The following is a 25,882-nucleotide window of genomic DNA, read 5'->3' as shown; positions in this document are numbered from 1 at the left end:
TGGATGGGCGACCACCAAGGAATACCAGGTACTGTAGGCTATCTTTCAGAGGAAGGCACCTCTGAGTATTCCTTGCTTAAGGAAACCCTATAAAGTTCATGAAGTCATTATAAGTTGACCAAGCAACATGAAGAAATATATACAGATATAACTTGGAAATAGGGCTGTTGCTGGGGGGGGGGAGTTAAGAATTTAATCCCCCCCCTCCCCAAAAAATGTGTCAGGTTAAAAAAATAAACCTGGTTTACTCATGAATTAGTTAACTAGTTAAAATTCATGAGTAAACCAGGTTTTTTTTAACCTGACACATTTCCGGCAAGGGGGGGGGGGTTGAACCCTTAAACCCCCATCACCACCTCGGGCTATTGCCCTGCTTGGAAAAGCTACTGTTTTAGACTACAACTACAAGTCTCAGTGCCACACAGTGGCTGGGGAATTCTGGGAGTGATTGTCTAAAAGGGAATTTTTCAAAGCTCTGGAACCAGGACCTCCAGACCTACCTGTTGGTTGTATCCTTGTCACCTGGACTGCTACTCACTGCTGGTGTTAGAAGTGTTGAATGGCTCCCACATTTCAATTCTTTCACTGGTGGCTTTACAGGCACAATGGGACGTGGGATCCTACTCTTTGTACTTAAACTTCTCTCATCAGTCTTAACTAGAGAAAACTTCTCCTGAATTCCCATCTTCCTTGGGGTAAAGTCATCTGAGTCATGGGTGTCCTCTTCAGATCCAGTGGCTGATAAGGTTTCTGAAGCCCGTCGCCTTTCATCACTGGAAGAAGCAGAAGATGAAGCTCCTGAAGTTAACCTGAGCAGACGATTTTGTCTTTTCTCCATCACCAGACGGGCCAAATCTTGCTGTTTCAGCCGCTTATACAATCTCTCTTTGCCAGAGTGTGATCCTGAAAAGTCTGAACCAGTGTCTTCTTCAGAGAGTAAAATAGGAATCCGGCTTCTATACCTGATGCTCAAGGGCTTCTTGGGACTTTCTTTCGGAGCATCAGGAAGCGTTTCTTTTTGTTTTAGGGACTCTGTTGCAAGAATTTTATTTTCAAGGCTTGGCTCTTCTGAAATTGGCTTATCAACTTCTTCAAAATCTAATTGAGGAACAAGTTTCTCTTTAAGTTCTAGCTCTTCCTCTTCCATTTTGCTTCCATTGAGAAGCAAGACCTGTTCCCCTCCAATATCAGAGGTGGTTTCAATATGGTTGACAGAGAGAGCACAGCTCTCCATCTCTCCTCCTTCCAAGGCTGAATTCACACTTCCATTTTCTACCAAAACTTGATTTTCTTCTAGTTCTTCTTCAACTATTATATCTTCAAACTGTCCTGGAATGGGATATTCCTCGTGCCTCATCAGCTGTCCACTGGAAGACATGATGTTTAAATGGGTCTTTTCAGCAATATGAACAAATGTGCGCTCAACTTTGGTAAAAGGGGAGGAGGTTGTGGCCACAGCAACAGGAGGCTTTGGTTCTGACTTGAGAATGGAGGACAATGTTCCTGGCTCAGATACATCCAGCTGACTTCCCATAGGCTGAGGTTTCTCGTTTTGAGGTGTCAAAGCAGCAAGAGTTCCAAGATCAACATCAGGAGCCAGGTCTGTGTTCACAGGGGACTTCTTTATGTCCCCTGGAGAAAAGAGAACCAGTGTCTTTGAGCCTTCCTCAAGTTCCAAGTCTCCTTCTGCAGCTGAAGCTCGGCCCTTAGACTCCTTTTGGTCATCAGCCAAGAGGGTAGATGGGGCACCTTCCTGACTTCGCTCAGTGCTTTTCTGGCTCACATCACTGCTGGACTCACTGTGCATGTCTAGCTCTTCTCCTAATTCACCAACATCTTCCTCATCGTCCTCCTCCCCCCCTTCCTCCTCTTCTTCCTCTTGTTCATATCTTCCGTTTGCCATTTCCAAATGGGCTGTAGCTGTTTTACAGGGGGCAGTTAAGACAACATTTGAGAAATCCACTTTCTTTACACCATGGAAGGTTCTGGACCTTTCTCTGTGTTCTGATACATCCCTTTTGAAATCTTGATAAGGCAAACTTAAAGGCACCACCTTGGGGAGACCATTCATTTCAAAAGGCTTCAGTGTGAATACCTGGAACAAGATCCATAACATTATCTGTTTAGTCAAGAGAATTTTGAAACTACATTTAAATAGAGAAATGGTATAGCATCTGGAGCTGATCTGTTAACCATATTTTCAAAAGAATTAATTAGAATGCGATAATCTCAATGAGATGAATACTTTTTTCTGTGAAGGATCACATTTTCTCAAGCGTAATCTATCAGAGGGTCACATTGAAGTAGTAGGTGATACCAGTGGTGGGCAAAGCTAACATTAATCAACATCACTCCTCAGTATGTTATTGATGAAGTATTTCACAGAATAATAGAATCAGAATTGGAAGACAGCATATCCATCCAGTCAAAACACTCCTAACAAATGGGCATAAGCCACATTTCCTAGAATGTAGGTTGTGCACTCAAACCTAGAAAAAACATGACAGCATTTAAATATAAGAAGCAATATGCCATATTTACTTGAGTCTAATGTTCACCTTTTTTGCCAAATTATGTGAGATTAGATTAGATGGCGCGTTAGAACCATGCACCTAAACCTGCCTGCACTGTTGGGCAAGTGATCCCAGCTGGGGACAGGGAGGCAGCAGTGGCTGTGAAAAGGCTAGTGGGAAGCTGATGGTGACTGCAAAAAGACTGATGGGTATTAATGGCCACCACCACTTTGCATAACATTCAACAGCAAATCCTCTTCTCTCTCTCTCTCTCTCTCTTTTGTAACGCACACCTTCAAACTTCAGGTGCACATTACATTTGATGGCACATTATACTCAAGTAAATATAGGGTAATAAAATAAGAAAAATATATAAGAAGCAAGAAAAACTTCCTATGCAGAAACAAAAGATAAGAGTATGTTTAGACATCTTGGAGGGTACATTACCACATTGTATTTAAAACCCTGCCTTTAAAGCCCAAATGTTTTCTGAGATGTTTGAGAAACAAGCCGTTGAATTTCCCCCTCATTCTTCTTCAGTTCTTCATCTTGAATATCCAAAAAGAATACTAGAAGGAAGGATCGAGAGGCAAGTGCCTCTCACTGGTGTCAGACTACTGTTGCTAGTTCAGAGTCAGTATCTGCCCTTCACCTCCTACTAGTGTGATGTCTGATGAACACACCTAAGAGGTAACAATGCAAATGCTTATTGTTCACCAAAGGCATCAGCAGACTCATGGGCCTTAATGCAAACAAAAATCATCAGCTTTAAAGGTTATAAGGCCAACACCTTTTAAAGAAGATCATATAAAACAGTGAAATAACAAATCCTATGGCTCATAGCAACTTCAAGTACCATGACCAAGGGGTGCCCTAAAGTTAAAAATGGAAAGATTTAGAACAAATTGTTCTACTGGTAAGAGTTTCCTCCATCAAAATGGAAATATCCAAGGACAAGATAGAAACATACAAGATTAAAGTTCTTCATAAAAATATGGTCATAAAAATGAAGGTAGGAAACAATTTTAACATGTATAATAGGAAGTATATAATACAACAGTGTTTGGGAAAGGTTTAAGGGTTTTGTTTTGGGAGGAGTTTTTCTGTACTGTAGCTCTCAGAATGAGAGCCAGTGGGGAACAGAGGTTTAAGTGTAATAATAATAATAATAATAATAATAATAATAATAATAATAATAATGATAATAATAATTTTATTCTTATATCCCGCCCCATCTCCCCGGAGGGACTCGGGGCGGCTTACATGGGGCCATGCCCAGACACGACAGCAAAAATCAGATAAAACATTAAACCGAGCAGTAAAACTTCAACATGATTAAAAACAGTCATAAAAGTCAATATACACAATAATATTAAAATCCCGATTTGGGTCAAAAGATCCAGGCCAAGGTGCAAAGCAATATCAAGTTATCAGGGAGGGATAATTATACAGCAGGTGTAATACTTAAAGTGCTGAATGAATCCTAAAAACAATCCAGAGGGTCTACTGCTTAATAGGTAAATAACATGATCCCACAAGGATCAGTCAACAAAGGCCTTCTGGAATAGCCAAGTTTTCAGGCTTTTCCTGAAAGAAAGTAGGGTAGGGGCCTGCCTAAGTGTAGAACTTGAATTCCTGGAGAGCATGGTTCAAATCTCTGCTAACCCACGGAAATCCCCTGGGTGGCCCTGGGCAAGTCATACTTATTCAGCCTCAGAGGAAGGCGATATAAAACTTTATCTGACTAAACCTTGCCAAGAAAACCCTGTGATGGGTTTGCCTTAAGGTCAGCTTAACTTGGAAACAACATGAAGGCATACAACATCATCAACAAAAGTGAAGCTCCCAGAAGCCTATGGTCAGCATGGACACTGGCTATGGAAGAGCCTGAGAACTGCAGACCAAAAAGAAAGATTGTCAAGCTCTGTAATCTATGCAGCAGGGACAAACCAAAGAAACTATCTTCACAAAACATAGTTATAGAATTCACTGCCACATGTTAATTGATGTGTTTAGACATAGAATAATAGAATAATAAAGTTGGAAGAGACCTCATGGGCCATCCAGTGTAACCCCCTGCCAAGAAGCAGGAAAACCACATTCAAGCAACCCTGACAGATGACCATCCAGCCTCTGTTTAAAAGCCTCCAAAGAAGGAGCCTCCACTACACTCTGGGGCAGAGAGTTCCACTGCTGAATAGTTCTCACAGTTAGGAAGTTCTTCCTAATGTTCAGGTGGAATCTCTTCTCCTGTAATTTGAAGCCATTGTTCCGCATCCTAATCTCCAGGGCAGCAGAAAACAAGCTTGCTTCCTCCTCCATATGACTCCCCAGAAGGGCGTTAAATAAATTCATGGACAAGGGCAGTATAAATGAAAATTAGACATGATGACTATATGGAATTTCTTCATTCTGCATCAGTATGCTAACAAAAACCAGTTACCAGGAAGACACAGGAAGATTGCCTTTGAAAGCTGCTTTTGATATCTTCAAAGGCTTTAGCCAACTGAGGGTTGAGGCTAACAATTTGATTTAGCTCCACTGCTGCGTCTGGAGTGAGCACTTAGTTCTTTCTGGTAGCATTTTTAATCACTTATTTCCAGTTTAACTTGTTGTTATCAAGTAGTAATAACATAAGCAGTAAAAGAGCTTCAACATATGGCAGAATCTCAAAATTGGTAACAGAATAGTTTTTAATATCCCGAATGATGAGAGGCTTGATCTAAATTGTTACCACACATTAGTGTTACTGGGTAAACAGTATTACACATTGGCATTGATTTCAGTTATTTTAGATCAGGCTTGTAAATGGCTAGTTCTGCAGTAAGCAAAAATGCCTTCCGGGCTGTTAGGACAGCTTTGCAAAAGCTGCCATTTGCTCATGCAGTGGACTAGGACAAACTTTGGCAACTTAAAAAATATATATAATTCCATTTTGACTTCAGAAAGACCCAAACATGGGTAAATTCCTTCTAGAGTGCCTAGAGTTCATTTTTTGATATCTGGAACACACGTTTCTCCTCATTTAACAACTAAATAAATATATCTTTTTTCATCCCCGGTGAGTCCATCGAGGCCATAAAAATGACCATGGGAATTGTGTGCAGAACCAAGGGTCGCACTTTGCTTTTCAAAGTATATGACACACAGCCACATGTTTCAGGTGGCCACTTATCTATCACTATAACAAGAAATAAAAGATTATTTGGATTTGCCTAAATTTATATTTAGTAATTTATAGGTATACAGAGAAGAACTTAGCAAGAAATGCTGTGCCTGCTCAGTCTCTTGAACAGGGGCCCATTTTTCGACTTTAAACTGTTATGGTTCCATCCTATGGAATCCTGGGTTTGTAGTGTGGAGAGGCACTAGAACCCTCTGGCTGAGAATTCCAGATGTGCCCAGGATTCCATGGGATATTGCCATAAGAGTTAAAGTGACAGTCTAATTGTGGAGGGTGAATGGGCCCTCAGGAGCTCACTCAATGATTGGCAACTTTGAGGCCCTGGTTCTTCCTTATGAAATTTCCTTGGTTTTCAACGGGACATGGTCTGAGCAGTTATAGGAATTCTACAACTCTCCAGATGGCGCTGGACTGAAACTCCCAGCAACACTAGCCAGCATAGGAGTTGTGAAGTCCAACAACATCTGGAAACATATATGAATCCCAATCCTGATGTACAGCTTGCTTTCAGATAATGGACTGCCCCTCTGTGAAGAATGACAGGTGACTATCCTGTTTTCATTGCTCCCACTCTTCTAAACTCATCCACAAAGGACTTTTTAATCAACATTTTATACCAAGTCAACTGCTGGTGGTGGCAATTTCCCTTTTTTATGGATGACCGGGAAGATTTTAATAATCTGGTGCTATTTAAACTGCTCCCCCTCCCCCCCCTTTTTTTTTTTAGGAAAAAAACCTGTAGCTTTACATGTCCTCCAACAATTGAGCTGGATGTGGGAAAGCAAATTTCCTCCTCTCTCTGGATTCAGAGCCAGGTGGTGGTGTTGCCATTATTTATTTCTCCCAATTTGGTGTATCCAGGTATCAGTCACTATGCCTAACTGAAAGCATGAATGGTTGAAAGCCTGAAAGCCTTTGTGCCTCTTACTCTGGAGTTCCATGTAGTGTGGGCTAGGAATATACATTAAAATGGGCTGATTCCAAAAAAAAAAGCAATTTTCTTGAAGCTAGCATTCAATGGCTAAAAGAGTGTGACCACCTGAACATTGAATGATGGAAGTAGAATTTCTATCTTTCCATTCTCATCAGCATAACATCACTAACCTTTAAATGAGGCAAACAGTTTCTAAATAGGGGCAGTGATACCCATTATGCCCAAAATGAACTAAATTAATTTTGCATTGTCTTCAATATCCCCACCTGGGGGAAAAAAACCTTGATATTTTAGGAATAATGGCCATCATCACACCTATTTAGGGAGAAATTGTTTAATTCAGCTAAAGGTTGTCAGAATAGTTGTTTTTGGAAACACTTGTGTTAGCTTTCAGTGCCCTGAAATAAAGGCAGTATTATCAACATATGAAGTAAAGATATTATAAGTAATATGTCTGAAACAGTACGAGTCCCAGGATTCTTCAGATTGGGCAGAGTCTGTATCCTCTGTATTTCTTTCTCCGTCCACTGATGGATACTAAATGGGGAAAATATATGTTCTATGTGTCAGTAGTTGTAAACAGCCACTAGATACCACATTAATGATTGTCAATGTTATTTTGGGACTAAAAGGTCTTCTGTTTCATAGTGAAGAAAAAAACCAAACTACAATGCAAGAGATATAGAAATGTGTATCTTTTTAAAATAAAAAAAACTACTTTAAAAATGAGGGTGTGGAGAGGAAAGTGGAAAGAATTGACTTTGCCATGGATATGCTAAGTCAGACATGGTCAGAACAGAGAACAATGTTTCATTTGAGAGAAAGCCTATTTCCTTGATGGAAAATAGAGTTCATTGGGGGAAACCAACCGCCTATCATGCATAAATACACAATTAAATTACTTTGGAAAGATCCAGCCTCTGCTTAAAGACTTCCAAAGAAGGAGAGTCAACCACCCTCCGAGGCAGACTGTTCCGCTCTTGGGAAACAGTTAATAAGTTGGGTTGCTGTGAGTTTTCTGAGCTGTATGACCATGTTCCAGAAGCATTCTCTCCTGACGTTTCACCCAAATCTAAGGCAGGCATACTCAGAGGTTGTGAGGTCTGTTTAAAACTAGATAAGAAAGGAACGACTGTCTGAAAACTTCTCAATAAAATGGTTTCCCTACAGACATTTAGTAGAACCATTTAAAATGGTTAAAAACTTATTGGATTTCTTACTAGCAAACCTGAACTTGAAACTGTTTTGGACTTTGGAGATGATCACTTAATTGCTAAGTTGTATAAATGGTTGTTATAGTATGAAATAGAAAAGGAACAGATGAAATATTGTATGGTTAAGTGGGCATAACAGTTTGGTAAACAAATACAAATGGAACAATGGGAAAGGGTATAGACAAAGAGCTTGAAAGATTTCTTTAATAAAATGATGTATAGATGGTACCTGAAACCAGAAAGGATTGCTAAAATGTATAAAAATAGTTCCAGTGGTTGTTGGAAATGCAGTGAAAAGGTGGGCACTTTTTATAATATATAGCAGCCATGTAAAAAAAAAAAGGCACAGAAATACTGGGCACAAATGCATGGATCCTCTGAAAATGCCAGCCACAGATGCAGGTGAAACGTCAGGAGAAAATATTGCTAGAACATGGCCACACAGCCTGGAAACCACACAACACCCCAGTGATTCTGGCCATGAAAGCCTTCAACAATACAAATACATATAATTTTAGAATAAATTGTTAAAGTCAAATTTGAAATGAAACCTGAACTCTACTTGGGATGTTAGATGAACAACTTGATAGAAAATGTTAAAGATTATTGCTATACATGATAACAGCAGCAAGAATTATGTAAACTCAAAGAGAGAAAGACTAAATGATTTTGTCACAAAACGATTGGCTTATGAAAATATTGAACTTGCAGAAATGGATAAACATACTACGTTGATTAAGGAGAAATCTCTAACTATCTTTAAGAAAGACTGGTTGTGTTTCTCCAGTAAAGATAAGGTCAAATCTCCATCACTTTTTTTGGACTGGAAGTGTGTTATTATGTGAGAAAGTTTGTACCAATGGTTCCTTTACACTGAATAGGCGTAGAAAAATAAGAGAATATAACCACCAGACAGAGAACGTAAAACCCTTAAATTAGATAACGTAGGTTTTTTGTAGTTTGTAGTTATTGTTTTTTTAACATTTAGGATATAGTACTATTATTCTAGAAAAAGTATTTTAATCTTTTGCTGTTGATATTTCTTTTGCTTTGTTTGTATGTGTACAGAACAGTATGTATGTTTTATTTTAGTCTAGATACAAAAAATTATTCAAAAAATGTTATGTCAGTCGTCCTTGCCACAAAGTTATATTTTCAATCAATGTCATTTCCTGTCTTTAATGCATTGTTTGGCAGAGATAGAACCATATGTGTGGTTGAGGTTCAGAAGAACTGCTGGCTACAACATTTGACCTGGAGCGATCTTTTGATTGACCTGACAAAGATGTTAAACAAATCTGGCTGTCTCTTAACAGCTGGCCTTCAATATATTCAAACCTTACAGAGTACTTTGTTCCCAAATGCTAAGAGATGGCTCAGATGTTCTGGAGATCTTTTATGTGAGACCAACTGCAAGATAGCTGCAGTACCAACAGAGTTCAAGGAAATGTCTTCAAGAGGAGGCATGCTGCATTTAGTAAAATGCAATTGTGTCTGAGTCATCTTGAAATGGTAGCATTGTTTTTCCCAGATGGAAGCTCACTTTTTCACAAATAAAAAGAGAATTCATTGGTAATCCTTTTGTACTGCAAAGGAAATCTTAAGGCCCTTTGGATATCCACATTCTGACACTCCTTTTCCACAGAACAGGTTGATTTAGGACAAAGTTTAAACAGCACTAATTTGAAACCCAGAAAAGTGGAATTGGCTACCCAACATCAAAACCTTGTGTCCTGATGCAACAGGACATTACCCAACATTTGAGTTAATGAAAGATGATGATGGTTCAGGCAAGCACTCGGTATCAAAGGAAACCATGAAAACAATTTGATATGAGATCTGGACACATCAGAAGCCAAAGTGTAGTAGTAGCATGACATATTGTTTGGACCATGAGCCCATAGTGTCTGGATGATGCCATCATTTCTTTTCATAATGCCAACCATTGTTCTAGCTGTGTTACCACCCCCAATTTCTAGTGGCAAAAATAGAGACAGACAGGTTCCGTTGTCTTTCTTTGGACAAAACCCACCATTTCCCATATCCAGTATGGTCTCTCTCAAATAATCTGCATCACATGAAGTTACCTTATATATCAGGCTTATTTGTACATCTAGCCCAACACCCTGTATCATAATCATTGACAGCTCTTAAAGCCCACAGGCATGTAAGACAGGAGTGTGATGATTTAGGAGTGGCTTTCCAGCCATAAACAGAGCTCTTGCACTTGCTCATGGGCTATTTATGTCTTCCTTGCACTGCAGAAATATTGAAATTTATCTAGTAAATGTGATATACTCTTCCACCCTTGACTTCAGTAACACTGAGATATATCAATTTGGCTACTTGCATGAGATCAATTTACTTATCTAGTCATGCAACATTGGCTTTTATTTTGCAACTGCACAGTTCTGAAAAAATGAGTATGACTCTGGAGGGGACATGCTTTGGAAAGTAATAATGCAAGCAATGCCATTTATTTACCCTATGGTTAGTTATGCCTTCACCAAATGAATCTTGCTGTCACATCCAGTTTTCACACACTATGTGTTTAGAAGTTGCTGCTATTTTTGTGATGTCACTTCTGGAGCTCTCCTGTGTCACTAAACGGGAAGAAAGAGAACACTCAACCACCCTACTGACTTGCATCGCCTGCCTTTTCCCACTATGAGGAAGAGTCTATCAATAGAGCACCTAGTTGCAAAATGCTTACTAGTTCTCAGAGAAAGATCAGTCTTTTTCTTTATCCTCATCAGTCCCACTCAACGAGCAGGGAAAAGTGGGAAATGGGTGTGTAAAAACATAATATGGAGTCAATACATGCTCCAAAGAAATTCTATTGTCTGGGTTAAGATGGAAAACAGTGGTTTATATGATCATAGACTTGTACTTTTGAAAGGACCCAGGAGTCATCTAGTTTTAACCTTGTGCCAGTGCCAGAAATCTATACTTAAAGTATAACTGGCCATCCAAACTCTGTTCGCAAACTTCCAATGAAAATTAACCCATTACCTCCAATGGATTTGAATCAATTGGTTTTGGTCCTAACCTATGAAGCAGTGTAAGATATGACCAAATCCAATGGATTCAGATGACATAAAGGAAGATTTACAGTACAGATTATTAATAATTCACTGATAGTTATATTTACTGATATTCTAATGTTGGAAGACAAAATTTTGAAGGCAATGAACTAAAACTCTGTTGAAATTAGATATTTACCCTGTTTTCCTCCAGAAGGCAGAGTTACCATTAGAAGGAAAAGACTGTTTTCTGAAAAAATATGGGGAAAGGGTTTTCCATGTGTAATGCCGTCCAACAGCAGAGTTCTTGTGTGTGAATCTGAAGGCTTCATAATAACACAAAAGTAGCTAGGCTCCACTGAATGTCACATGCAAATAAAACCACCATCAAAAGTTCTGCCTTTGATTCTTTAATAAGGTTTTGGTAGTATACAAGCTTTTTTCCGATTGTCTGGATTAACATACATGGATTTAAAAAAGGCACAAAATCCATTGCACAGCTTCGGTTTAGTTTTTTGTTTCTTCTTTTTTTAAAAGATGAAGTTGCTTGTCAATGTGATTTCAAGTGTAGGATCTTACAGTACTCTGCAGCATTTACAGCGTGATCTACATACAAGTAATTTAGTGCATGCTTTTATACAGGAGACAGAATTCTAATTCTCTCTCATCATCAGTCTCTCTATATACACAAATAATACAGTGCTTTTGTTTTGAAAAAAAAGCTTCAGGGTTTTTTCTTCTTCTTCTCACATGCTTGGTGCGCCCAGGAGAATAGTGCAAGCATATTATACAATGTTATTGCAGTACAAAAAAGGCGAAGGGTGGGGAAAAGAGCTCAGGATGTTACCTTAGGTTTAAACAGGGAATACACACAAAGAATAAAAAGGCTCCGGGAAAACAAACTTTTGAACCCCTTTAGGCAACTTGGTCCTTCCAGCCCAATTTCTCCTTTCCTCTCATAAAGTTATAGTTAGCTGTTCTCCCAATAAGAAGTCTTTCAAGCCTTCATCTGCCTTTATATTGTGGTGACTGCTGCTGCTATATATATTTATGTCCACCTGCGGTGACTGTAAGATGACCTCAATTTTAAAGGTTTTCATTAATATATATATATATATATATATATATATATATATATATATATATATAGAGAGAGAGAGAGAGAGAGAGAGAGAGAGAGAGAGAGAGAGAGAGAGAGAGAGAGAGAGAACTGGTTCCCTGTGCAGAATCTTCTGCAGACTACTTAAGGTTTTGAAAAACAGACTAAGATGCACTGCCATAACAAGACAAGAATGGGGTGCAAAGGCAACATAGCCGGTCTCTGAACTGCTGGTTTATAGAGCAAATACCAGTCTGGCATAAAAATCAAAGAGTTAAGAGACCAGTCTTAACTGAAGAGCCTACATAAGGGGCGGCTGGGGGTTCCTAGGGAAAGAGTGTACAATCTTACATACTGCTCTTCATCTCTCCAATGCAGCTAAAAAGACTGGGTCCAGCATGTGCAGACTAGCTCTTTAAAGTGACAAAGGCTCCAGTTCTGTGCACCCTGAATGGAGATTAAATCCCATTGAATTTACTGAGATTTATTTCGGATAAATATGGATGCATTGCTATGCATACATTGGACAGAAACAAAAGCAATCCATTATCTGCACCTTTTAAATTTTTTACTATCAACTGCTGAAATCGTATTTGATTTAGCAGTGGAACAACAGCAACAAGCCAATAGTTTCATGAGATAAGGCAAAGGAAGGATATGCTGGTCCCTGAGGATTATTAATTTTATTATTATGAGTATTATATTTGCTAGTAGGAGTAACATGTGCTAAGCTGTTAAGCCCGAGGAAGAGAAAACAAGCCATCCAAGTGTCCTCAGGCATCGGAAACTGAAAGAGGCCTTAGACCTGAGAAGTACAGCTGGCAAACCAGAAAATAAGAATTTACAGATGTTTTTATTTGAGTCTTGTCATATTCTAGAAAGACCGTCCTCCTCTAACAGAAAAATAAGATGTTTGGTTTAAAAAATCTCAAAAACAGGGAGTTGCACCAAATATTAGGATTGGAGAATTTTGGAAGCCAACGCTGCTTTGAGAATTATAAAGGCACAAATGCCCTTCAGAAAATGCAGCTACATGGTTTTGGAACAGTAGTTTTTACTTTTAGTGTCATTGTTATGGCAGGCACATGCTTAGTAATTTCCTATTAGAAATATTCATCTCATTATCCTTTAGAGTGGGCTAAGATACCAACATACCGATTAAAACCTATGAAAACAGAAGTGCTCTGTTAAAAGGATTTACCTTCCTTTTAACATCTGTTGAAGCAACGTTCTGTATTCATTGGGGAACAACAGCTCTGCAGATTGCAAGTGTTTAGCCTGGCAATTCTTGGCCTATCTTGTCATTCACACATAGATCAATTAGAGTATAGCAAAGGCTTAAGCCTTTCACAGGCTGGACTGTTCAGTTCCGAAGTACTGAAGTCTCAATTCAGAACACTCTTAACATGTTGCTGTATTTTTTAAACCAGAGTTTGGAAACATTCCCTTTGGAGACTAGAACTCCCAGAATTTCGCAGCAAGCACAGCTATTTTTCCAAGCCCAGATTTGTACCTATGAAAGACTTGGAAAAAACAAACATATATGGATGGTGTTAACCACCTTAATTGTTCTTTTTATTCCTATTCAAGCAAGAAAAAGGAAATAGTTTAACAGTCTAAAAATCTTAATATCCTTCTGACCATAGTTTGACTTTGCTTTTCTCAGGAAGGACCAAAGTGAAGGGGAAGTAAGTCTCCCATGGGCACCTTTCTTATTCCACTGGTAACATGAAGCAGCTCTTTCAATGTGTATGCATTTCATGTTGGCAGATCATCTGTCTGCAATTGCAATGAAGTGTTGATAAGGAAGCTCTGTGATTTCTTATAAAGAAGATATAATTAAGCCAGGTGCATCGAGGTGAAAGGGCCCAACAGAAAACATATCACATCGTAAAAAAATAAATGATAGCACAAGTTTGTATCTGAGTGTTAAGTTGCATGCAGGTGACTGCGAAATGGAGATCAACTTTCAACCCCCAGGTTATACATTGTTTAGCAGCTTGTTTTTTTAAAAAAGTACATTCATTAGAAGATCATTTTTTCAATGGTTGTAGTACAAAGAAGGAGGATTTTCAACACATCTAATGAAGAGTTAGAAATATTTCCTATAAATGTCATCTTTGTGCTGTCTCGTGGAACTGCTAGTGCAGGTCTAAATGTTAAAGTGATCCAGATAGAGAATAAATGATAGAAGGAGTCTAACAGGAAAAGGAACTAGAACAATGACCAGTCGTTTACCTTGCTATGTAATGTTACAGAAAACACACGTTACCAGATTCATACTGTTCTGGGGAAACACAACATCCAATAAGTCACAAATCACAGTGCCATTCAGTTTTCAACCAAGCATTCTTATACAGTGAGATAGCTGAGTGGGGCATAGGATGCACGTGATACAAGACAGTGCAAGGAAAACACAACCTATAATGGCCTAGATCCTAGGAGGTCTTCAGAAGTATTTGCTCTACTCGGCAGCTATAGAGTTGAGTCCATTTAACATGAAGCCAATTCCAGTTTAAAGCTGCACTGCAATAGCAGCAACTCCGAGGATCAAGCCTGAAGGTACCAGCACCAGTGGGAGAATATATTTTGTACTCTCCTTTTAGCACTAGGATGAGGCGGCAGCAGCATTACAGTTCAGTAAATCATACAGAGCCTAGATGATTCTGGTCTGCTTGCCACACATACAATTCCATGTTGTGGCTTCAGCCAACATGGCTTTTGACTGAACTTTGCAATTCTAAATTCAAAAAGGGGCCTCATGTGTGGAGACACTATATTCTCCATAGATACAAAATGGCTTGTAACATACTACTATAATAAAGCCCAGGCCATCAATTGCTGTTTATGGACTTGAGTAACAACATACATCCGGTCAGGAAATAGAAGATCTGGACATACAAGCTAAATGATTGTGGGGATAACAGGAGAAAAAGGAATATTATTTGGCTATTAAAATGGCTAGCATTTCCATAATGTGGTAATGATCACATATCACTCACAAGAAAATGATGGAGAAGATGATTAAAAAGAAAGCAGGGGTGAAGAAGCCATACATATTCTCAAGTGAAGAGAAAGTGTACCAGAGGCCTTTCATTTTGATCCAGCACTGCTCTCTTACTGTTGCACTGCATATGCACAAATGTCAGGAGGAATAAAGACAGAGATGAATGGATCAGCTCAAGCACCAAGCTGTGGGACCTGTTATTTACTCATAGGTGGTAAATGTGCAAACTTGCTGCTTCAAACAAGAAGTTGGGCACTTTTAAAGACATTGCTCTTTATGATATCTATCCCAACCTGTGATGGGAACCATAAGGACACCACGGAAAAGAGACTTCATCCATGAGGTACTGATTTTGCTGAAACATAATATGGAAACAAGGTCCTCGCCTGGAACACCATCCAGGATGAAGGAAAGACTACACCCAATGATTGCATTGTGTCCAAGGATGTACATGCCCAAAAAAGCTGGTGTATGCATGTGATTCAAATGTATGAGTATATATTTTCTCAGGGGAGAAATAGTTACATTTAACAAAAAAGAAATAAAATGATATGGAATTCACTCCTTTGGTAGGAAGTAATATTTTGTTGTCCCAGTTTTAGGACTTCCAATGCACAAGACAACAATCCACTCTTACAAGATTGTTTCTTTAAAACAGCTTCATAACAAAACTACATGAATAAACAAAAAAATCAAGAACAACAAATAATAATAGCCATGAAGGAAGCACCATTGAAATTCATTGAAGGAGGCTGAAGAAGCATGGACTGTAATGCTGATGTCAGACTCCCGTACAAAAAGATACAACATTGTGAAGCTCGGACTATTTCACATGAATGGAGGAAATATAGAAGTCATTTCACAGAACCATGATACCAGATTCACAGTAGTAGATCTATGGTGCAGTTTCACTGACACAAAAATAGAGATCCTGACCTTCTTTGGCCTTTAATGGACCTGGGATGCTTCTCCCTACGCCATCACAATAGCATCTCCAAGGTCCTGCATGCACACAACCTTGCATTCTTCTTCCTCACACCCTCCTTGGGGATTCAAATTTACTCTCATTCCACAGCTTATTGTGAACTGGTGAATAGCAGCATAGGGGCTGTTGAATCTACCTGCCTTAATCTTATTAGATGTGGAGGCATTTCAACAGCCGAATAAGGTTTTTTAAAAAAATAACAGAGCAGCTATGTTAAATTAAATAAATACTATGGAAATATACACACAGGTGTGTACACATCTTTTTAAAGCACTTTAAAACACTTGGGATGAAAGATGCTATAGAAAGCTAATATATTATCATATATACACTGTATTTAGGAATTTCCTGCCTGTTGTGTTGCAAACCATTCCCAAGCCATAGGTTTTACTGATGTGAAATCAAGGAATGCTCACAAACAGTACAGTTTCTAAAAAAAATAGTGTCATTCTAATGATATTGACAATCACAGGCATGAGGGAAACCAAAGATTTGCCTGGAAACAGAAACTCTGGGATGATCTACAGCCCGTTGGATTTGCATCCTATTCACAGGAGAATCAGCGAAGCAATAGGATTGTGTATAAGGGGCCCTGAAGGCAAGATAGCTGGAGGAATAAAATAAGGTATGCTACATAATAGGGAAAATGCATGAAGCAAAGAAGGCCAGAGGCTGAAGGAAGTGAGTTAAGAAAAAACCGTTATAAAGAGCCTAGCACGATGGAACTGTGTGCTGTTGGAGAAAAGGAGATGGGTGGAGAAGGCAATAGACTAGGACACTGAACAACTGTTATGAAGTTGTAAAGCAGGAAGACCAAGAAGGTAGTGAGGCTAGTCATACCAAGTCAATAAAGTATCTCACAGAATGGTTGCCTGCCATTAAGTGATGACCTCGCTCATAACATTTGTGCTATGTCTTTTATGAAAAGTCCATGTAAGGAACAACTTCTAGGTTTATTGCTCTCAACAGTTTTCAGAAAGAAATAATGCAATAGGGCAACCTGATTAGCGTACAGAGGGAGAGACTTTGATATTTATGAAGCTCAAAGTAAAAACCAATTCAAGGAATTTAGACTGTTATATGATATAGAGTTCTTTGACATGTTACTGAATGGTAACCAATGCCTTTCCAATGAATGCAAGTGAGACATGGTTGGCGTAAACCTCATTACTTACAAATCAAGGTTGTACTAATGAGGAATTTGGACATCAAATTTCTTGGTAGGCAAAAGACATTACCTTGCACTGAGGCTTTTAGGAACAAATGAGGCTACATCAGACCACATGTTCATCTAGCCTACCCTAGATGTCAACACTTACAGGCAGCAATTTTTGTGGATTCAGGTAGGGCTCCTTTATAGCCCTATCTGGAGAAACTAAGAATCAAAGCATGTTCTCTGCCACTGAGCAAAAAGCACCTTTCAAAGGCATTTGTTGCAATGCATGTTGTATACTAAATTGCAGCCAGCAGAAGCAATTTTATTTTCCTTTTGGATCTGCCTAAATAGATCTGTCATAGTTGTGCAGCCCATACTATACTATTAGAAAAATATGAAAACTGAAAAGATTATATTAATCAGTCTCTTTAACTCGTGCATTTCATTGCTGCTTGCTACAGAAAGTAGTTTTGACTGGGATTCCCCTGCAACAACCCAAGTCTGCCCTAACACAGAAAATCCTTCCTTAAGCTTGTGCTCTCCAGATATATTGGACTACAAATCCCATAATCTGTGCTAGCTAGGGAATGATGGGAATTGTAAAATACAATATCTAGGGGGGGAGGCAGAGTTAAATGGGAATTGCTTTAAAGGAAGGGTGCATATAACTGCAATGCAGTAATGCAAAATTACCTTTAAAGCCTGTCATTTCTGCCTACATATGCAAATATACACCCACAAAGGGATTCTAACTTCTGAAAGGGCCTTGTTCTGTTTCATAGCCTCTTACCTAATCTTTTACAATAACAACAAATGCTTTTCAAAAGGACTTTGTTTAAGATGTGCAGATATATAACAATATATGGCATTAAACAGATAACAATGAAATTAAGAGAAAATCTCAAGAAAAAAACCCACTGGAAAATTCTGCTGCCAATCAAAAATAGAATTAACAGGATAATTTATTTTGCCATTCAAAATATAACTTGATGATATGTTTAATATTGAAACGTGTGTTTTTTCTTCAAATATAACAAGTTAAAAAGCACGAGAGCATCTCACAAGTTATGTGCTTTAAAATGCTAATCAAGGTACAAACTTTAGGATGAGTTTGTTAATTGCTTTTCTGTTTTAAAATTACACACACGAGTGTTGTTTGATTCCGAATTTTCTCATGGCTCAAAACACCTGGTGTATATTTGAAAGGTTCAGTCACTTTTCAAGGGTTTTTGTTTGTTTTTTTTGAAATCACATTATATAACAAATCAATATGACAAACAGAGTCTGCCTAAATTATTCATGTTAGGCACCAATGAAGAGAGTGACAGATAAGAAAGGTACTGATCTTTAAACATAAGGAACAACAGGAAAACTGCTGCCTCATTTGTGTTATAGGCCATATATGATTTATTCCTCAGGAGTACCTAAATCTCTGAGTGATTATTCACCTTTTAAACAGATTGCTGGGCCCCTATGCACTATGTAATATCAAAATCCACCAATTAAAAAAAAAACAGAAATAGGCTTGTGGATATTTCTGGTTTTGTTTTAATTTTGGTAGTCCCTATGGCCTCCCATTTAGTCTTAGGGCAGAAAACTGCTCCACACACTCCACCAACCATAGTTTCTCATCCATCATATAAAAAGACCAAGATCTCTTTCTCAGTTTGAACAATAGATATTGAAGGCCTGCACAACTTTTCAAAGAAATTCAGGGTCTCCTACTATGGCAGGTAACAGACAAAATCCTCTTTTTTATGTACTGTCATAATATATCGATTAAATTCCTCTTTCCTGTCAAGTGAACCAGGTTTACTAATCCCTAGATTAGTACCTATCTAATCCCTAGATTAGTGTCCCTATCTTTTAAAAATAATTTGAAATAAATAAAAACAATAATTTAAAAAGTGGACAGTTCCCTTCTAAAAATAATGGAAAATCCTCAATACCTTAGGCATACACAAAGCCAGAGAAAGAATTGGGTAAGAATAACTACAGGGAAATCTATGTAGTCATATAAAATATGGAGGCAAAATCACAAGGTAAAGAATGCAGTTTGTATATGATACAAAACCTGCAATAACAGCACTGTGATTTTGGCTGCCGGGGTGATTTTTGAAATATGCGTCTGTGAATCCTTCTCAGCTTCTGAGCTCTTGACCCAAATTGCTCAAGTGTGTTCCTGAATTAAGGGCTGATTAAAATTTGAATAGAAGGTCTCCATATGTAACCAGACACTGCTGCAGACCAAAAAACAGGAAATGTATATGGACTTTACCCTATTGGGAAGACAGCTCTCCCCAGGAACTACACTGTCTCTGCGCTCAAGTTATGTTGTCATCACTGGGGCAGTGGCATCCTTACACTGACCAGCTCACTGTTGCAGATCACTACCACGAAGTGCTGATATAAACTCCTTAATATGCCAAATGTGTATACAATTTGCATTCTTATCTTGAATTATAATGCAGCCTCTGGCCCAACACGGTGGTAAATGAGAGACAGAGAGAGATGGGGTGGAGGGAGGTGGGGTGTTTCTGAGTCTCTGTATTTTTTTCTTGCAGGGGAGTTTACAGTACCTTTTGGCCAAAGTAGTTTGGGATTCAGTATTGCATTAAATGGTGACACATGGGGCAGGTGGGCTTTATTATTGCATTACAAAGGATGCTGCTTCCCCCAGTACAGGCTATGTTTTGTGTGTGAAGCGGGCCCACACCTGCTGGAGCTGGGATCTGGAAATGCGGAGGACAGAAGGCATGAGTCTGTGGTTTCCTGCTGTGAGGGGCATGTGCCTGCGGTGGGGCATGCGCACGGGGCTGCTCTCCGCCGAACGGCTGCGCTGTATGAAAGTGCCGCCAAGGTGAGGGTACTGTTCTGTCTCCAGGGTTGAGGAGGAGAAAACGGAGGACGCCAGTCTTCTGAGGGGGCTGTACCTCGGGAGGGAGTGCTGAGAATGCCTGTCCTCCTCCAACTGCAAAAGACCAAGAAGAGTGGAGGAAAAGGTGTCAGGCAAAGACTTGACTCGCTCCTGGTTTGTGCTGCACATGCTGCAGAAATCTTCACTGGCGGGTGGCAAACACTTTCGCTTTATGGGGATTTAATACAACCTATGGGTTTGCTTCTTACTACACTAACACCCACACTGATACTCAGATAGGCCTTTTAGGGTAAGAGGCATATCTACGCTTTATCATTAAACTGTTTCAAAAGGGGAGCCTTCTGCCACTTTAACATTTAGGAATAAGCTCATGGGTGATCAGTTGTCAAACTAATCCAAATGAAATGAGCATGAGGAATCGTTCAGTGACTCAAGTCCTCACTTCCCTTCCCTTCCCTTCCCTTCCCTCCATTTGGCTGCCTTCACATTTGCCCCAGACCTCCTCCCTCAGATGGGTTCAGTAGCTACAGATATAGCTTTTACTTTAATGCATAATGACTGCCTATTAAATTAAGCATAGTATTTTGTAACAAGGAACTGCATTATTTCAATCTGGTCACTATGCTACTTCATATATTTTTTCTAAGGAAAGTGCCTCATGCCTTTGTGACTGATTTGGGGAACTGAGATAAGATAAGATACTTCCCCATATTTGTCTGCCTCCACAAATGCCATACCACCTCCCTCCCTCAATGGGTTAAGTAGTTATTTCGGTAGGAATATACATTTTCTTTAATGCATTTGCTACAGAAAAGCCTGCCTGTTCAAATAAGCATGATATTTTGCAATAGAGATATTCATTCTTTCAATCTGTTAAATACAATACTTCAAATATTTTTGTAAGTAAAGCACCTCATGCCTTCATGATTGATTTGCAGCTTCTCATAACTACTCAGCTAACATGCTGTGTGCTTCAGAAGAGAAAAGCAATAGGCACAGCATGATCTGAAGAGAGGTCCATGTATCACACATGGACATTCATCCTGATGCACATTTTACCAATGTCTTGAGAAGGCAGACATATTATCTTCAGAAAACATGAAGGGAGTTAGTGTTCACCCAACAGAGCCCTGCCCAGTATCCTGCATTTTGCTTCCCAACTTGGTCTTCTTTTCTCTCTCTATTGCTCAAACATGCATATCAAGCCATGCCGTTTTAGAAATTCCTGATGTAGTTATTTTAAAAATATGCCTTTGCTGCTGATATGAAAGCAGGCCTCAAAGCTTTTTCTCTCCCACCTACAGGTTGTCTAAACAGATCAATATGAAGTTCAATAGAAAATTCATAAAAGAGTAGAAAAGTGCATGCTTAAAGTTTACATGATTTATCCATTTGCCATATTAACAGCTGTAATAGTTAACCCCAATGTTCAGCTCTATTAACAGAGAGGAAAGAAAACTGTAGGCCATAGAGATTAGCTGTCAAATACCTGAGTTTTTTGCATTTAAACTATTATTCTGTTGTCCTCAGGAGTCTTATCCTTAATTTTATTCCACTGAAAACCAAGTGTTAGTCTGCAGATTTTCTGGCAGAAAACTTTTACTTTGCTTTTTAAAAAATCTCTCCAAAGATCGTACAACCTTCGTAGGTAATTTGTGCTAGTGCCCCACTATTGATACAGAATGTTTCTCTAATTAGCCTCCGAACTATGCTTTCTGCAGTTTAAATTCATTGTCACTTGCTCATAGGAACAAGAACTACTATTCCTCTGTACAACATCCTTCTACATCCTGGCATATTCCATAATTATAAATATTAATATTCTAGAAAAAGTTTAAAGAGCCAGGCTAAGCCTCTTTGAGTCTTGAAAAAAATATAATATAGTTCCAAATCATTCTTCCGTTTTCTAGTATAACTATGTTTGTTCTCAAAAGTCCTGACAAGATTTTATTGAGATATGTTTTAATCTATATTCAGTTTTAATCTTTTTTTGGATCGGGCTTATCCCTATGTAAGCCGCCCCGAGTCCCTTCAGGGAAATGGAGGTAGGATATAAAATAGAGTTATTGTTATATTATAAGATGGAAACGAAGAATAAAATGGCATGTTGATATTAGATAAAAAGTTACCAAAGTAGTATTCATTCTACTGGTAGTATTTTGAGGGAAAAGGTTGTTGGATATTTCCATTTTAGCAATTAAGATTTGGCTTGGCTCCTGTACTACCTCGACTTCAACAGCCAAATTGTCTTTTGGCAAACAGGTTGGCCAATAAATTGCAAAATAATAATAATAATAAAATAGCAACCCATACAAAAGACTAAGATTTCATAACTTAAATGTCTAAAACAATGCCAAACTAAGCTCATTATGTTGGGTAGAGAAAGTAAAAAGGAGACTAAGATACTCTTGTGACTTAATGAGCATGTTTATTGCATGCTTCCGCTTACCAGATTTTAGCCAATTCTTTGGTATCCACAATAGATTATAGAAGGCAAGGGCACAGAATCTACATCTACTAAATGTTTTCCAGAATAAGATGAACAAGCTTATGTGAAGTTTATTACATGATACCTTTCCTTCAAGGAATTTTCCCCACTCCCCACTTAAAGTTTAACACTATAAGGATGAGTCAGCCGTAAAGGAAATTTTCTTCCAAATATAAACTGAACCCTCCCTCCCCACAAGAATGGATTGCATGGTATTTGTTGTTGTTTTTTTGTCTCTAAATGTTAAATAATATAATTCCTAGCACATTTGGACTTTATCTTGCCTTTTTGACTAGTGAAGTTACTGAACAGTATCAAAGCATTGATCAGAAAGTGAATCTGGCAGGTTCTTACCATTCTTCTCTAGGTGAGAAGAGTTACAATCTTTGAAAGTTCTCCTCCTCCAGCTCAGACTTGATTCCAATCCAGAATTAAATCTAACATAGCTCCTGCCACCCGTTTCCCAGCTATCTACCTGCTCACCTCCTCTCACTCTAAGTATACTTTAGAGGTGGCAGGGGAACATGTGTCGTCACTCTGTCCCCACTCTCCTCCCTGATGCCAGGCATGCTGGTATGGCTGCTTGCCAGGAGCAGAGTGATAGCTTTTCTGATGTTATTAAACCATATAGGTTGTACCAAGAACACTTTCACTGGCATGCAATCAAAGCCAGGCATTAAAGAAGAGCATATGCAGAAATTGCCTCCCATTCCTATCGTAGTGGCAATAAAAGTAAGAGGCAAAGGAAGGCAAGTAAGGAATGGGAGGACTTTAATGAGAGTAGGAGACAGGAGAAAGTGCCACTAAGGGCAAGAGAGGGTCTGTACATTATGAATGTGTGTGTATAATATACATTCAAGATGACTGTCAACTTATGACAACCTATTAATTTCATAGGTTTTAAATAGGAGTCTGAAAAATAAGCAGATTTTTTAGCAGTTTGCTCAACTCTACAAACAAGAACAGGGTAGGGGAAGGATTTCAATCATCGATTTGGGGGATGAAAAGTTTGAACACAAATAGTAGGGAAAAGAATGCTGTGTGGAACGAGAATCCAAGACAAAGATGAGTGTAAAAATAAAGCTTAAAGTAAATAAAGTTAAATAAGAGCACAGGAAACAAGGCAAAAAGAGAGAGATATGAGCCTTTAAAAGAAAACCATTGGACTTAAGGTCAAGAGGAGCTGTATGTTGTGTCAAGGGCACGATGGAGCAGAAACAGGCCTGCCGGAGATAATAAAGGAAGCAGACAAAAAGGTCATTGGGTGCGATAGCAGATACTTCAAAAAATAGATTGAGAAGATATAAAGATAGAAAAAACGAATCCAAAGGTAATATAGAACATCTAGGCCAAAGCAGTAGGATCCAAGGGACTAGAAGAACTACACAATTTTGCTAGGAAGAAAGTGGAATGGAAAAAGAGATCTGGAAATTTAGGGACATAAACAGGAAGCATTTTGAGTCTGAGCATCACAGTTTAAAAGATATACAGTAGAGTCTCACTTATCCAAGCTAAACGGGCCGGCAGAAGCTTGGATAAGCGGATATCTTGGATAATAAGGAGGGATTAAAGAAAAGCCTATTAAACATCAAATTAGGTTATGATTTTACAAATTAAGCACCAAAGCTTCATGTTATACAACAAATTTGACAGAAAAAGTAGTTCAATACGCAGTAATGTTATGTTGTATTTACTCTATTTACGAATTTAGCATCAAAATATCACGATATATTGAAAACATTGACTCCAAAAATGGCTTGGATTATCCAGAGGTTTGGATAAGTGAGGCTTGGATAAGTGAGACTCTACTGTATTGACATTCTGGAAGGTGTCCAAAGGAGGGCAACTAAAATAATAAAAAGTCTGGAGACCGTGCCCTATGAAGAGCATCTTAAAGAGCTGGGAATGTTTAGCCTGCAGAAGAGAAGATTGAGAGGAGACATGATAGCCATGTATAAATGTATAAAAGAATGCCATAAGGAAGAAGAAACAGGCTTGTTTTCTGCTTCCCTGGAAACTAGGACTCGGAGCAATGGGTTCAAATTACAGAAAATGAAATTCCACCTGAAATATTAGGAAGAATTTCCTGACTGTAAAAGCTCTTCAGCAGTGGAACTCTCTGCCTCAGAGTGTGGAAGCTCCTTCTTTGGAAGCTTTTAAACAGAGGCTGGATAGCCATCTGCTTTTCCTGCATGGCATGGGATTGGACTAGATGGCCCATGTAGTCTCTTTCAACTCTATTATTCTATGATTCTATGAAGTTAAGACAGTAGAAGAAATGCTGTACCATTTTTGATTGAATGCATCAATTAATTGATAAAAAGGCATGGAAACAAAAATCTGCCTTTTATAATGACATAATGGCAACTCTAAGCACACACGGCAACAAGGACTGAAGGCAGAACTTAATTTCACATATTGTATCGACTATCCAACCAACAAATTATTGGCTACAATGGTTTCTAATGCCATCAGATCATTGGGTGTCACTAAGATTTATTTGGTTGTGATTGTTAAATAACACACACAGAAAGGAATTCTACAGGTTACAGACTGTAAACTGCAGAACATATGCTAACAAAACCCAACCAATTTTTTTTCCTTGGTGTCTTGGTTTTCAGGCCTGTTTCTGGCCTGAAAATTGCATTGTATAGACTGCATCTGCTCTAGTTTCTTAGATATAGCTATCATGATGTTCTATGGTTTTTTTAATTGTATCAGAAGCGAGTCGCTTCTGGTGTGAGAAAATCTGCCATCTTCAATTGCCCAGGGGACACCCAAATGTGTTACCATCCTGCTGGGAGGCTTCTCTCACGTCCCCACATGGGAAACAAGGGCTGACAGATGGGAGCTCACCTCGTCTCGCAGATTCAAACCGTCGACCTTCAGGTCAGCAGTTCAGCTGGCATAAGGGTTTAACCTATTGCACCACTATCAGCAACAGGTCTAACATCTGAGGTACCAAAATGTGTGTTGGACAATATTGATGCAAGCACCACAGATAGCTATGTTATTATAAAATGCATCTGACTCCTGTATTCGAACATGTTGGGCAAATAAATGATCAGAGCAGAGGTAGGAAAAATGCAGCCCAGGTTTTTTTGGGTTTTTTTTTTTTGGTGCCCTCAGAATTTTCACTACATTAAAAATATGAGGCAGTTTTTCAGTTTCCAAAAACCAAGTCCTACTACCAACACATCAAGCCCTCTAAACGTTTTTTTTAAAAAATAAATAAATCCATAAATGGAACACTATACAAAAACGAAAGTCACCTCCAGTTTTATTTTCAGCCAAAAAATGTGTTGTCCCAAAAAAGAGTTGAGAAACACACTGTGGAAGCAAAAATTAGCTCTGGCATCCATCAGAGTAGTCCAACTCAGTGCCACAGCATAAACCTAATC

General features: G+C 38.7%; 1 protein-coding gene across 2 annotated transcripts in view; it reads right to left on the bottom strand.

The window, feature by feature from the left end:
* ttbk1 (tau tubulin kinase 1) overlaps window positions 1–25,882 on the bottom strand; it is a 159,917-nt gene that overhangs the window by 12,680 nt on the left and 121,355 nt on the right. Inside the window, exon 14 of one of the 2 annotated variants that reach the window (XM_016991760.2) lies at window positions 501–2,095. In XM_016991760.2, the coding sequence (XP_016847249.2) occupies window positions 501–2,095 (1,595 nt within the window). Of the gene's footprint in view, window positions 1–500; window positions 2,096–11,262; window positions 20,087–25,882 lie in introns of those variants that run through there. The other variant, XM_062971131.1, reaches the window with a different exon arrangement.

The sequence above is a fragment of the Anolis carolinensis genome, chromosome 1 (genome assembly GCF_035594765.1).
Source record: "Anolis carolinensis isolate JA03-04 chromosome 1, rAnoCar3.1.pri, whole genome shotgun sequence".
NCBI classification, from domain to species: Eukaryota; Metazoa; Chordata; class Lepidosauria; order Squamata; family Dactyloidae; genus Anolis; species Anolis carolinensis.
This window is presented reverse-complemented; position numbering and strand designations above follow the sequence as displayed.